This window comes from Canis lupus, chromosome 28 (genome assembly GCF_003254725.2).
Source record: "Canis lupus dingo isolate Sandy chromosome 28, ASM325472v2, whole genome shotgun sequence".
NCBI classification, from domain to species: domain Eukaryota; kingdom Metazoa; phylum Chordata; class Mammalia; order Carnivora; family Canidae; genus Canis; species Canis lupus.
This window is the reverse complement of record NC_064270.1, coordinates 958,803-974,134: the sequence shown is the minus strand read 5'-3', so window position 1 is coordinate 974,134 and position 15,332 is coordinate 958,803. Positions and strand designations below refer to the sequence as shown.

General features: G+C 47.9%; 1 protein-coding gene and 1 long non-coding RNA gene across 6 annotated transcripts in view; one reads left to right on the top strand and one right to left on the bottom strand.

The window, feature by feature from the left end:
• Positions 1–1,386: 1,386 nt before the first annotated feature.
• The window catches only part of WDFY4 (WDFY family member 4), a 285,745-nt gene continuing 271,799 nt past the window's right edge, over positions 1,387–15,332 (bottom strand). For all 5 annotated transcript variants that reach the window (XM_025466320.3, XM_025466318.3, XM_025466319.3 and 2 more), the window contains 5 exons: positions 10,902–11,081; positions 8,966–9,148; positions 6,629–6,713; positions 2,871–2,982; positions 1,387–1,835 (listed from right to left, as the gene is read on the bottom strand). In XM_025466320.3, coding sequence (XP_025322105.1) covers positions 1,769–1,835; positions 2,871–2,982; positions 6,629–6,713; positions 8,966–9,148; positions 10,902–11,081 — 627 coding nt within the window. In that variant the 3' untranslated portion in view covers positions 1,387–1,768. The remainder of the gene's footprint in view (positions 1,836–2,870; positions 2,983–6,628; positions 6,714–8,965; positions 9,149–10,901; positions 11,082–15,332) is intronic.
• Positions 3,285–13,936, top strand: LOC125753908 (uncharacterized). The gene is made up of 2 exons (XR_007406728.1): positions 3,285–5,396; positions 6,161–13,936. It is a non-coding gene; the product is annotated as an uncharacterized LOC125753908 (long non-coding RNA).

The window sequence follows — 15,332 nt, the reverse complement described above, 5'->3', positions numbered from 1 at the left end:
AGAGAGAGAGAGAGAGAGAGAGAGAGAGAGGCAGAGACACAGGCAGAGGGAGAAGCAGGCTCCATGCACCGGGAGCCCAACGTGGGATTCGATCCCGGGTCTCCAGGATCGCGCCCTGGGCCAAAGGCAGGCGCCAAACCGCTGCGCCACCCAGGGATCCCCTATAAAGAACTTCTTAAACTCAACAGCAAAGAAACAAACAATCCAGTCATGAAATGGGCAAAAGACATGATGAGAAATCTCACAGATGAAGACACAGACATGGCCAACAAGCACATGAGAAAATGTTCCGCATCACTTGCCATCAGGGAAATACACATCAAAACCACAATGAGATACCACCTCACACCAGTGAGAATGGGGAACATTAACAAGGCAGGAAACCACAAATGTTGGAGAGGATGTGGAGAAAGGGGAACCCTCCTGCACTGTTGGTGGAAATGTGACCTGGTGCAGCCACTCTGGAAAACTGTGTGGAGGTTCCTCAAAGAGTTAAAAATAGACCTGCCCTACGACCCAGGAATGGCACTGCTGGGGATTTACCCCAAAGATTCAGATGCAATGAAACGCCGGGACACCTGCACCCCGATGTTTCTAGCAGCAATGGCCACAATAGCCAAACTGTGGAAGGAGCCTCGGTGTCCATCGAAAGATGAATGGATAAAGAAGATGTGGTTTATGTATACAATGGAATATTACTCAGCCACTAGAAATGACAAATACCCACCATTTGCTTCGACGTGGATGGAACTGGAGGGTATTATGCTGAGCGAAATACGTGAATCGGAGAAGGACAAACATTATATGGTCTCATTCATTTGGGGAATATAAATAATAGTGAAAGGGAATATAAGGGAAGGGAGAAGAAATGTTTGGGAAATATCAGAAAGGGAGACAGAACATAAAGACTCCTAACTCTGGGAAACGAACTAGGGGTGTGGAAGGGGAGGAGGATGGGGGGTGAGGGTGACTGGGTGACGGGCACTGAGGTGGGCACTTGACAGGATGAGCACTGGGTGTTATTCTGTATGTTGGCAAATTGAATACCAATAAAAAATAAATTGATTATTAAAAAAAAAAAAGGGCAGGGGTCTCTCTGCTGCCTCCCTGGCTGACTTCCCTACGCCTGCCATGGGCAACCCCAGGTCCACATCCTGTGGCTCACCCATAGGAGTGGGCTTCCTGAGCGTGCCCCTAGCTCCCCACGAGCCCCTGCCTGGCAGGCAAGCCTGAGGGAGAGCCAGATTCCACGGAGGAAGATAGGAGGGCTTGAGAAACACTCCAAGAGTGGGGTGGGCTTCCCTGAGGCCTTTTCACCTTTCCGGGTACAGGATGCAAACACCTGAGTGGAAAAGCATGGTGATTTTATACTCATGAGCCCACCTGTGTTTGGAAAATAGTTGCTTTAATAAAATAAAGACAATCCAATATTTCCCATTAGTTCCCAGTAAGCGACCTGATTTTTTTTCCCAATGTAGTAAGCCCTCTGAGAAGGTGAGTTCTGTGAGTTTATGGGCAGCTTGTGAGCCAGTCAGTTTCCAGATCGCCACTCCCAGGCTCCCAGGGGCTCTCCTTTGACAGAGTATGTCCTTGCACAACCCAAGGCCAAAGTGCCACTGGCCATGGAGTGGCTCAGGGTGTGCAGCCCTGATGGCCAGCAGCCTCTGCCTCCGGGGAGACTCCTCTGCTTCCCGGGCACTGCGTCAGCCTGCATTCACCGGGTGCTGCTGCCGCTCAGGACACACGGTTGCCCACCCTCTCAGTCTTCCTACCCTTCTGCAGACCAGCAGAATATTCTCCCCTTCTCATCGCCGACCAGGAGCTTGATCTGGTTCCTTGGGAAGAAAAGGAATAGACAGGAGTGTTAGAGCAAAGCCCGTAAGTCCTACTTCTCCCAGGAAACTGACACAGGGGGTTCCGTCCTGCAGGGCCTGCACCTGGCCTTCACCTGAGGCAGGAGGATCAGCCGGGAGAACCGGAGAATGTTCTGACCCAGGGGAAGGGGCACTTCTGAACTATGAAGGTTATGGCCTCCCTTATGAGCATGGGGGGACACTCCAAGTTGTCCAGGCTCCAGGAATCCAGGGTGAGGCCCTCACTTTTCTGTTTAGCATCTCCAGGTGGGCCTGCTGTCCTGTCAAAACATAGCCAGATCCCCCAGCCACAAGAATGGCAAGTTTCCCGACAAAGAGTTGGGGCTCTGGACTCTCCATCCCTTTTACCATATCCCACCCTAGCCCACCTCACTTCAGTCTGGCTTCTAGGACACTGTGTGGTTACCACCACGGACCCTGAGCCACCCACTCCAGGGCAGTGAAGGAAGAAGGGAAGCAGCTCTCAAAGGCCCATTGGCCTCCTGAGATGACACCTCCTAGTGTGAGAAATGGATTATTAAGAGTGGGTACCACTTACTGCCACTAGGTAACTGAAGAATAAAATAATGTCTATCAAGCATAGCACCTGACACTTGGCTCTTCTATTTTGGTCTAGAGCTCTCAAAAGTTTTTCGTTTGTTTGTTTTCGTAATGTAGCATCACCACACCAAATATTATTATTGGTACTGGGTCTCAGGAAAAAAGTCCCTTGTAGGATGAAACTACAAAGCCATATACGTTTACCTTGTAGATTTCTTTATGAGTTCATGGATATTTGAAAGAGATAGAGTAAGAACATGTGTGTGTCACAAAAATCTCCTAGGGCCCTCCATGGGCACCTCATTTGCCTCGTGTGCATGGTGGGCTGTCCCAGGTCCCTGTAGTAATGAAGCCACCTCCCAGGGCTGGGCAACTTGAGCCTAGAGCCATGGGGACCTTCCTGGGGTGGCCTCTGTGCCCCCTGCCGGAGGCCCCAAGAAGACAAGCCTTGGTTACCTGGACACGGCCAGAGCTGTCACGGCAGGGCTGGTCTTGCTGGGCTTCCCCGTCAAAGCCAGGCTGACATCCAGCTCTCGACACAGGGCAAGATTCTTCTCCCATCTGTGACCTGTGGGAATCATGCAAGAGAATAGTTAGGAAAGCCGAGTGGCCGCGCACACGTGCAAGTGTACACCCACATGCAGGGTCACAAACACATACACACATATTTATATTTGTGGTCAGCAACTTGTTAAATTGAGGGGGGAAATATATTTAATCTTGGCCTGTGCTGTTGCAAAAGGGGCCAACCCAATTTAATTTGTAGGCTGTGATAGTTACATGTGCTGACGTGCTGCGGTATCCATTGTGTACCAAATTGGATTTGTGTATTATTGCTTTCTAAATTGCATGCCTAGTTCAGCAAAATTGTTCATCAGTGTTTACTGGCTTTATGCTTAATAAGATGCCCCACAATACCTTGCTGCCAGGATGTAATGCAGCCCATAATTGCCTAGTAAAAATAAATTACATGAAGTCGGCATTATCAACTTATCTAAATCCTCTCACGCCACAACCAATAATTAAATGCTGAGAACGTTTTTTCAAAAAAAAATATAACACAATGATTGTTACTTCACTCATTTTAATGACTGCATTTGGGGGCAGACAGTAATTCCTTCAGCATGGAGTGGTGAGATGGAGAGACATCAGCTGGGCCCCTTGGAGGCCGGGCAGGAACGGTGCCGCTGTTCCAGCTATGCCACGATGGCCTCTTGTGTGCACACACAGGCCTGTGCTCTGGGAAATGTATGTGCCTTCTATGTTTGTGCAAAAGTTCAAGCAATAAGCCCTCCCAAGCACTTCTCATGTACCAGATTAAGTTCAAACCTACAGGGTGATTCCTAAAATGAATTGTGCTCAACTGGGTTGGTCCTTGCTTCAAATGACAAATAAATGAATTCCAGGCAGAAATTAGATTACCTCCGTACACAAATGCAGCATCCTTAATATCTTCAAAGATCTCCTTTCTTGTCCCTTAAGACACCTGAGGGATGCAGTAATATACACACCAACAGGACACATGTGTCATGTCCCTGTGTCATGCCCAATAGTGTCGCTTTCCAGCAAAACAGTTTTGAGCAATCTTATGAGAACCACAAGACCACCACTGGGTTAGGTTTGTAAGCCTGCACATGGATTTGCTATCTCCTTACTGTGGCCCAGTCTGGTTTTCATGAATGTGTCTGTGCCCTTGTGTCATTTCACCTGAGTCCCCCCTTGAACTGTGATCACAACCCCAACACTCCATTCTGTTTGGCAGTAGTGACCTCAGGCACCGTCAGGACAAACAGCAGGAGAAGGACATGGACCTGGGCCTGAGGGGACTCCTGCCAGCCTGAGACCGTCCTACAAGCTCCCTAATGTCATCAGCTGTTATATTAGGGGAGAAGGCTTTACAAGCCTGCAAAAATTGTAAGGACGACCTGCCTTTTTGCAAGCCTTTTGCTGAGTGGATTCTTGTGTATGTCCTTTATTTCTGTCCTCATGTTAGGATGTACAGGAGTACCTCCATCTGGCACAGGGCGAAGTGAGGGACAGAGAAGTTGTTGGGGACAGAGCCAAGTCTAGAGCTTTGGCATCTGCTTTTTATCTCACTTCCCATTGCTCCGGACCCCACTCCCCAAGAGTGCGGTTTCAGCACAACTGCTGATCCTGAGTAGAAACCCTCAAATACACTGGCACTTCCAGAACCAGCAGAACGTCTCTGAGGTCACTTTGTTCATCTGTCTTTCCATACAGTCAGCATCCATTCATCCACTTTTTCCTCATTGGGCCTCCATAGCTTCAGAAATGGGCAGTGGAGCCCCAGCCTGAACTGGCCCACTCTCATGCAGGTGCTGCACAGAATGGTTCACAGGCAGGCTGGAGAATCAGGATCCTGGGCTAGCTCTCTTCTAAGTGGGTGGCAATCAGGGAGGAAGTTTGACCTCGGCTCTCTCTCCAAAGAAGTATTTTAAGTTTCTTAGAATGCACAATTCTTTTTACTCCAAGATGAGCTGATTCCTTGCAGTCCCAGAGGACCCTTGAGACACTAGGAACAATGAAGTAAATGTGAGGTCACTGTGAGGTCATTGCTCTGGGTCAGCCCATTTGGCAAGTGTTCCCAGATGGCATTATTTTGAAGGAAGAGATTCTCAGTGCAGAGCCTGGGGCTCAAGATGGGCTGATCAGATATCTGTGTATGCTTGTATGAAGAAAGAACCAGAATCAGATGACTAAATGGCTCGAGGAGGGGTGAAGTACATTCCAGAAAGGAACTAGCTGAAAATGGCTACTCTTCAGAAAGCAGCTCTCAGCCCTCTGGAGAAGTTTCTTCCATGAAAGATCGTGGGTCCTAGGAAGCAGAGCAAACCAGAAGGACTCAGGATAATAGGAGAATCCACACTTCATGGTAACAATGTTTCCTTTCATCATGGGCACCAGGAAAGATGCCTCGGTTCTGGGCCAAAATCTTTGATGAAGATGGAGCTGAGAAAGAAGGTTCGCTGCATTGGAGGAGGTTGGCGGGACCACTGGGGCAGCTGTGGTTGGAGAGAAGGAGGGGATAGCTTTGGTGGTGACCTTTGTGCCTGTAGCAGGGGGAGGTGCTGTTGACGGTGATGCATGGCGGTAGCTGTGGTGGAGGTCAGTCTGGCAGCATGAAGGCAGTCTGACGTCTGTTGTGTCTGCTCTCACTACTACAAAAGTGAGAACTGTAGTAGTCATGTGCTTCTGGGTAACTGGGCAAGTTACTAAGCCTCTCTGTGCTTCAATTTCCTTATCCTTCACATGCGTGAGGTCAAATATACCTCACAGTGTTGCTGTGACACATAAGAGGAAGTATGGCAAGTGGGCACAATGGAAACCGCTCCTGGCCAAGTCCTCTCCTTCCGAGCTCTGTGATGGTGGCCAAGGTGGTGGCAGTACCAGTGGCCATGATGGCAGAAGGGAGAACAGATTTTTCTTACTTTAGTCCCATCTGCCACAACCCAAAGGAGGCTCTGGAACAGTCGTTCTCTTACTTTGGTGCACACCACACTTACCTGGGGACCTGTTGGATATGGAAATTCTAACAACACCCAATCTTTTCCTGGGGTATAAGGTAGGAACAGGACTCACGTCTACATTTTTAATAAGGCTCCTGGGTGGTGCTGATGCAGAGGACCCCCAGACCAACTTTGAGCAGCCTGCCAGGGGGAATTGGGGAAGTTGAGCCAGGATCACCAGGGCAGGCTAGGCACTATGGAACCACTTCCTCTCCCCAGGCATACGGCAAGGCCCCTCCCTGGCCCCTCCTCACTCCTGTCTGCAGCCTGGCTGTCCAGTCTAGTAGGTATTTGGACCCAGGCCCTAGGTTGGGAAGTTTGGCATTGAGGAGTCACACAGGTAGATGGAGAACATCAACCCATGCTCTGCAAAGTGTGTCCTTCCCTCTCGCCATTCAGAAGCTGAGGGCTCCTACAACCACCACCACTGTTCACATGTCCAAGGAGCATCCCAGAGCTTACTGGTCCCTGCATGATGGGACCAGGATGCAACAGGACTTCTCCATGATGCTTCACATCCCACCAGCAGCTTGCAATAAACTGTGCTCTGTCTCCCCAACTTGGCAACATCCAGAGAGACTCGATGGTTTCCCTGGGCTCTGTAGCCCTGAGTGCAGCTACAGGAGGGGAGAGCAGAGGAAGACCGAGCAAGGCAAGGGTGCCCTGCACCCTCAGTAGGGTAGGTACCTCTAGGGCTTGGAGGTTGAGCTGAGGGCTCCTCTGGTATTGTCAGCCCGGGAACAGATGTCTTCATGTCCTCAGTCCTCCAAATCTGTCCAGAAAAGAGAAAAGGCCATGACTGGGGAAATGATCCTGTTTGTAGCCTCGGGCCCATCCCACTCCTCACATCCAAGGGACTCCAAGGGAAGAGGTGGGAGCATGGTTCCCTTTCACCTCTAATATTAATGTATTCTCTGGGAAAAAATCACTTAGGCTTCAGCAGAGCATAGTTGCAGCTTGGATGGGCTCACTTGGCACTCCCGTGACCATGGTGCATCAGCCCTCAACCTCTTAACTGTAGGGGTGAGACTCAGCAGCTAGCTTATTGTCATTTTACTTAGCTATGCCCTCTCATCCCACTGCCACCATCCCCAGAGGCCTCCCTCACCACTCAGCAGCTAGGCCTCTCTATCCTCTGTGTCTGGCTCTGGCCCTAAGTCCTCCTGTGAGTGTCCTCAGGCTGACAGCATATGGCTTCTCAGTTGCTGAGTCTGGATGTTCCATAGCCAAAGGACAAGGACCACCCTCCCCTTAATGCTTCTGTGAGTTCCACATCAGGCCTAGCACAGCATTGGGCCATCCCAGGAGCTCAATTACCATCCTAGATGAATGATGCTGAGTGTATGAAAGACTCCCACCCATGACTTGGGGGCCTGTGAAAAATGCATCTGCTGCTCAGCCAGCCCAGGCTCCTCTGACCCACAGTGGGGACCGCACCCCACCAAGCCCAAGCCTTGCTGTCTCCTCATGTTCTGGCTAGTCCAGGATGCCCCACGCTCTGCAGAGACCCTGTGCCCCTCATAGCCCTCAGAGAGGACATCGTAAGGGGCCCTCCTCAGCCTTGTCTCCTCTGGACACACTGGCCCCTCAGCTGGCTTAGCCTTTCCGTATGCTGTGATTTTTCCTCACCCTCGGGACTCAGCTATACTGCCGCTGCCTCCTGTGTCTCTCTGTTAGAGATAAATCCAATCTCCCTTTGGACTGTCACCATATATTTATTCTACAAGTATTATCTCCATGATTATTCTCAGATTAGGGGCATGGACACCTGGCAGGCAAGGCCAATTTGTAGCCATGTTGGCACACTCAAGCTTTCATAAATATTTGTAGAATGCAATGGGCATTTTCTTGAATACCTTGTGGAATTCAGTTGATGTTTCCTTTCATAAACTGTGGAATTCAATTAACAGTTTCTTGAGTAAGCCTCTGAATTATTTCTTATCTTTATTCATTCCTTCATCCTTCCTGTCAGTCTCAGAAAAATTACCTTGTTCATTTTATGCTAATCCTCATACTTCAGTGTTTCCATTTCTTTCTCTTCCTAGTTTCTTGATGCTTACCCTCTCCATGGCCTTCCTCAGAGGATCCATGGCACTCTCTGATTATCCTGGTCAGATCATGCATTCTCTGTTTGTCTTCTCTTCTAGAATATGAGCATCTTGAGGGTAAGGGCCTATTACCATTCATTTCTGTGTCCCTTATGGCTTGTATGAAGAGTTTGGCACAGAGCCAGAGTTAGGTGGATGGATAGATGGATAGGTGAACAAATATGTGGGTGGATAGATGGATTTATAGATAAATGGATGAGTATGTGGAAGGATAGATCATTGGACAGAAGGAAAGGAATGAAGGAAGGAAAGAAGGGAGAGGTAGAGGGAAGGAGGAAAGAAGGAGGGAAGAAGGAAGGAAGGAAGGAAGGAAGGAAGGAAGGAAGGAAGGAAGGAAGGAAGGAAGGAAGGAAGGAAAGGAGGGAGGGAAAGAGAAAGGGAGAGAGAGAGAAGGAAGGAGGGAAGGTAGAGAGATAAACAGTTGGGTAGGTAGGTAGATGTATTATTGGATGAACAGATAGGTAGATGAAAAGATAGATGGATGGGAGGATGGATAGATGGATGAATAGGTATAGAGAGAAATGGTTGGATGGATTAGTGGATGGATGGATGGATGGATGGATGGATGGAGAGATGGATAGATGGGTAAGTGTGTGAATGGATGGCCCAAATATTTTTCAGCACTGAGCTATGTTTTTGTGCATTTGACCATTCAGCTTTCACATCTTGTGATAATAAGTGTTTATTTCATTACATGAATGTATGTGTATATAAAAGTATATATATAATTTGATTGATTGATTGATTGATTGCCTGGAATGAGCTTTGCCTTTGCCCTCACTTGTTGTGGAGACCTCATCTGGTATGCTGCCTGGTTTCAAATGCAGCCTATAGATTTAGACTCTTGGAGGAAGTGAGCAGAATAGAGAAAAACACTTTCTGTACCATGCCTTCATTCTGCCCAAGACACACCTACCCGAACCATGCCGTCTTGACTCCCAGTGATGATGACATGGTTTGTGTCCCATGCTGGCCCCTCCATCACATAGCAGCAGGTTATGGCTCCTTCGGGGCCCCAGGCAGTGGTGATGCTGGCCAGAGGCTGTCCGTTGACATTCCACAGAGACAAGTGGGCACCCGCACAGGAGACAATTGTTCCCTGCAGTGGTGAGAGCTGAGGTCACTCCATGCTAGTCATGGCCTGCCCACCCATTACCTGCTCACCCAGGGTTTATGCAGTCAAGCAGCCTTAATTTGGTATCTTCTGAAGACTAATCAGGGTAATCCAAGACCTGACACTCACTTCTTCAAGGATGACTCATAGGTCTGCTGTATTTTCATGCACTGTAAATTCCTGGCCATTTTCATATTGCAATCAGGTGTTTGGATACTGCTTTCTCTGACACAGGCTGATTGGCTCACTATTGGAGCTCCTCCCACAGCCCTCTCCCTGGCCATTTACTGACTGGCACAGAAGACCCAGCTTGGAGATTGCCCCTGGCTCTGGACATGGGACCTGTACCTGGCTAGCCAGCCCTGTAACCATAAACATGATCTGGATATCACCTGGTGGAGGGCAGAGTACAGAGGTTTGAATGATGGTATATGACTCATAAAGTTGAACAATGTCCCTCTGAAGGGAATTTCTGAGGAAAAATATCTCCATTATTGAATCTCCTATAACATTTAGGTCCAGAATTTCCTTCTCAAGTTTTTGTCTATCTTACAGCCAATGGTGTAGTGGTCACTGTCACTGAGGACTCATAAAACTAGCTGGAGCCATGTCTTTGAGCCTTGCCCTAACCACAAAAGGGATGTAGGGAACTCAGAACCCATCCATAGCCCCCTGGGCTGGGCTCCACCATGTCTCTTCCTGAATTGTTTGGTACAGAGTCTGCTTGAGGCCAAGGACCATGTATGGTACATCTTTGCCCAGCACTCAGCACTGGGCTCCCAGCAGGCACTCAATTAGTTTCAGGACAAGTTGAAGCCAACAAGTTGTTGTCCTGATATCAATCTTCTCTGAGGACATTATTCTATATGGGTTTTGTGCTCTCTCAGATCAGAGCTTGGTACCTTTTCCATTACATTCCCCCAATTCATCCATCCACCCACCATCCATCCACCCATCCACTCTCTATCTGCCCATCTACCTATCCTCCCACTAATTCACCCAAATATCCATCCACCCACAGATCTATTCATCCATCCATCCATCCACCCTCTATTTGCCATATAACATTCATCCTGGATTCAGGCCTACCTGGAGACCACTTTTGACTAAGTTGGCACCAGGAGCCTTCTTCATCCTCTCCCCTTCCTTCTATTATCTCCTTGACCATTCTATCCATGCGCTAAACTCCTAGGGTTTTACTGGAGCAGATGCAGAGGCTTGGAACCTTCAGGGAACTCTGTGCCCTATGATGGGGATTCCAGCCTGGGAGAAACTCCACACTGAGATTTGGATATTTCTCTAACTCTTTCTCTCTTCTCTCTGTCTCTCTCACATGCATATGTTCTGACAGGCTCATCCATGGTGGCCAGCATGGAGGGACAAGTAGAAACACTTCCTGCTGTGGAGACCAAAAGCACCTGCTGAGTTAACACTGATTTGTAGTCAATGGCTGAATTAGTCAGTCAAGCCCAGCAGATCTCTTACCAAAGCCAACTGCATGCCTGTGCCAAGACAGACACTCCCCACCACCCCCACCACCCTGAGGGAGAAAAACAGAAAAGGAAAAAATAAAATCTAGACCCATATGTTACACATGCTGATGTCTCCACTCTGCCTGGGTAAAAAATACTCCATATATCTGGGAGCTTCTCAACATTCTTGGGTGGTCAGTCTCTTCCCCTGGGTATGGCACCAGGCTACCAGCCAGGCTCCCAGACATTGAGAAACAGGGCCTTACCGAGACATCACTGATGGCAAGGGCAGAGATGCCCTCTTGGTGGGTAGGCAGGCGGGCCACGTGGGTGAGGTGGTCCAGGTCCCACAGGATACAGGTACAATCTTGGGAACCACTCACCAGGAGGCTGAATATGACCGATGCTGCCAGGCATGTGACAGCCTGTGTGTGTCCATACAAGGCCTAGACACAAGAGGCAGTTCCACAGGTTATGAGAGGGACCCTCAATCCAGCTATCTGGTGAAATATCCTGACCTTCCCCACAGGAGGAAACAGATTCAAGGTGATTCCATGATTCCAAAGTCTGTGGTATGTGTGTGCATGTTTTTGTGTATGTGTGCATATGCATCCATGCTGGCTTCTCAGTTCCATCCATTTCTGGGAATTGAGGTCCAGCTAGGGAGGATCAGTCCTTTTATCATAAGTAAAACAGAGGCCAGTAGTTCCCTCTTGCTATGTGCTCACCTACACCTGACTTTCATCTAGTCATAAGTAAGGATACTGATTTGCCAAGTGTGGCATTCGGACCAGGTACATAAGCATTATCTGGAAACTTGTTAGAAATTCAAATTCTTGGGCCCTATTCCAATACCTACTGAATCAGAAACTCTGGGTTTGGGGCCCCAACACGGGTTTTCACAAGACCTCCAGGAAATTTTCATGCGAGTTTGAAGATTATACCAAGTGAACCTCGGAAACAAACATGCCTCTGTCCACTAAAATGGGAGGAAGGCAGGGAAGTCAGGTCACAGTTTAAAAAGATGTAAGTTTTCAAGTGTAATGGGTCTGGGTTCATAGCCTATCTGGCCATATGGCAGCAGGTGACTCAGGGCCTTGGTCTTGGCTCTCAGGTTGATCTGGGTGGGGTCTGGCCTGATTCATAGATGGCCATGTATCCAGATAGGGCCAGAGGCCTTGCTCCCTGAAGACACATGCCAGAAGGGTCGGGGTGGCCTGATACCCCCAGGATCACTGCTGCTGGCAACGGTGTGGTTTCCATCACAACTATCCCAGAGCTGCCAGGTAAGCCTGGTGTGAGGGCTGCCGTGTGCACATGTGCCACCATCCTCTGGAACAGAGATCCTTCTGCAGAGAAGTGCAGAAGTAGCATTCTGGAACATGATTACCCTGGCTTACCTAGTAGTAAACCTCCACCTGCAGGACCGGTGACTGCTCACTCATTTGGGTCAATGAGGCTGAGCATCATTTTTCAAAGCTGTCACTTTGCCTGGTCACAGCCATTAAAAGTTTTGCCAGGGATCCCTGTTTGTTTTCAATGGAACCTAATGTGGCACCAACCAGATGGTGCTGGCAAGGTTCTGGATGTGACCCACAGAAGACTATCTGGGTCATCTTAGCAAATTGGAAACTGTCTAAACAAAGAGAAAAGCAGAGGCTTTGATCAGAGCTCTAATGACTAAGTTCTGACCACAGGGGAAATGGTGACTCCAAAGGGTGCAAGCCTGAGGACCTGGGAGTAAGGGCTGGGGATTCAGAAACAGAAGCTCTGAGCCCAAGTGCCTACATGTGCTGTCTGTTAACAGAGACAAGTATGCTTCATTCTGAGGGGAGGCTCTGGAGAGTTAGGGGGACCAGCCTGAATGCAGGCACTGCCCACTGAGGTAAGGCTCATTGTCTCCCTCCTGGAGGCACTCAGCCCCCCTTATCTGGAAAGGCTGGGGAACTCAGCAAAGGAGGACAGCAGATTTAAACATGTTCTCTACTGGGTCTTTTGTTTTCTCAGAATGCAGTAGTCCCCCTTATCTATGGGAGATATGCACCAAGATCCTCAGCAGATGCCCGAAACCACAGGATGGTACTGAACCCTATGTCTACTTTGTCTTTTTCCCTACACATACTTATGAACAAATAAAATTTATAAATTAGACATAGTAACAGATAAACAGCAGTAACTAATAATAAAATGGCATAGTTATAATATATAATATGCTGTAATAAAAGTCATGTAAATGTGGCCTCTCTCTCTCAAAATATTTTATTGGACTGCACTCACCCTCTCTGTGATGATGTGAGTTGATGGCATGACAGGAGGTTAATGACATAGGCACCGTAACATGCTGTTGCACTACTACTAACCTTCTGACAATGAGCCAAAAGGGGGAACACCTGTTGACCACCTGTTGACCACGGTTGACCTCAGGTGACTGAAACCACGGGATGTGAAACCAGAATAAGAGGGGGCCTGCTGCAAGTACCTGTCTACAGAGCCAATTAAAATAACTTCACGATGTCATCATACCTAACTAAAGCAGCAAAAAATAAAACAAAGTAGGGGATCCTGGGGTGGCTCAGTGGTTTAGCGCTTGCCTTTGGCCCAGGGCGTTATCCTGGGGACCCGGGATCGAGTCCCATGTTGGGCTCCCAGCATGGAGCCTGCTTCTGCCTCTCTCTCTCTCTCTCTGTCTTTCATAAATGAATAAAAAAAATCTTAAAAAAATAAAACGAAATAAAATCCTCTGGAAATAATTGCTCATGCTGGACACTTGTGAGATGGGCACTCTTAATTGTGGATAGCACTGGAAAGCTATAGAATCACTATAGAAAGCATTATGTCTCTGCCTGGTAATCCTACTTCTTGAAATTTATTTTAAGGAAACTATTAATCAGAAGCAAACAGCAATCTATATAAGTTGTTTTCTGCAGCACTATTTAAAATAGTCAAAATTTGGAAGTAATGTAATTGTCTAGTTTTAAAAGAAATGGTTTATTAAACTGTGGTGCACTGACATAACAAAACAATTGAAATGTAATTTTATGGAAATGGAATAATATGGTACAATTGAAATGTAAATTATAGAGACTGTGGAGAAGCAGAAACAATTTGATAGGCTGGCTGAAAATAGAATAAACATATCTACACAGTATCAGAACGGTATAAATATGTATATCTGGGGATGGCGGTCTGCAACAATGAAAGCTTTTCTAGGGATTAGAGGGAACTGTTCAACTTTGAAGAGAATTTGAAATTTGTCTTTAATGTAATATCTTTAAAAAAAATAAAACACTTAAAAACACTGTTTATGAAACTATTTAATGATGACTTTGTCAACGGGTCAGGGACAGATCCCCTTCACCGAGACCACCCCTTCGCTGGTAGTCTGGGGGATCCCCAAGGCCATGTGAGCCCTATAGGTAATGATGACATGCTTTATTTTGCCTAGGAAATGAAAGCGTGTGGGATTCCCCATGCCTTTTCCTTTTGATTTATAACTAAGAGAAGATGATGAATTACATTTTTATGCTGTCAGTACTGGGGCTTTTACAGTACATCTGCATTTCTAAAAGGAGCCTTGGAGTAGCAGTGGGAGGCCACCTCCCCATCCCCCAAGACCAGCTCCACAGTCAGGCTGGATCTCAGGCCATCCCCAGAGTGGTGCCTGGGATAGGGGAAGGGTCCAGAGAGAAACGCACGGTCTCTTCACTTAGGTACAGAGTAAGAACCCAGCCCCCTGACTGCAGTTCGTGGAAAGCAGCAAGGAAACCCAGAACAATGTGAAAATGTGAAAAGGCAGGGCACTCCAAGGCTGGCTTAGAAGGACCTCCCAGGAGAGTCTGGTGAAGGTAGCCTGCCCTTGGCCTGTACAGCTCCCTCCAGCAGGAGCCACTGCTCTGCACCATTAATCAGCTCCCTCAGCATTGACTGATGGATTCCTTCACTGCACATTCACTGAGTGCCCGACATGCGCTGTGCAGGTGCTGGGGATGGCTTGGGAAGCATCCAGAGAAATCCAGAATCGGTTCTAGTGAAACATGTTCAGGTTAGGAAATCTGGCCCGTGGTGAGTTTTGTATGATTAATTTGGGTTTTCGTTATCTGGGGTCTATATGGCTAACTAAAATACAGATGCAAAAACAAACTGCGTTTTAGCGTTGGAAGTGTACTGCAGTGGTATTCTCAGGCAAGTTCAAAGGTGCACAGGCAGGGAGCACGGTTTAGACTGACCTAGATTAAAATGCAAACTCGCTCTTTCCAAGCTTCAGTTTCCTCCTGTGGAAGCGGGAATAACAGTGCCTGCTTTACAAGAATAAAATCAATGTATGGAGTCTTAGGTAAGCAGTGGGTACACTCTGCTTGGTATTAGATAGAGCAGCGGTGGTAACTAAGGCAGGGCCAGAATACAGCCCCCGCCCCTCTGCTTTTGTTCTACTCATGCACATCCACTTCTGTTCTGAAATAGCCTTTCAATTTCTGGCTCTAGGGCAAGTCACTTTCTTGCAACTGGTTTTTTCCCCAGTAAAGTATGGATGAAAACAGTACCCACTTTATGGGGTTGTTGAGGAGGTAAAATGAGGCTGTCGACCTAGAAGTGTGCATGGCACATATTCCAAAATGTTCTCCAGTGCAAGGAAACTGGTTTCACTGGCTCAGACACACAAGTGGTGTCTCTCACTGAGGCGTGGGTCTCCATGGAGG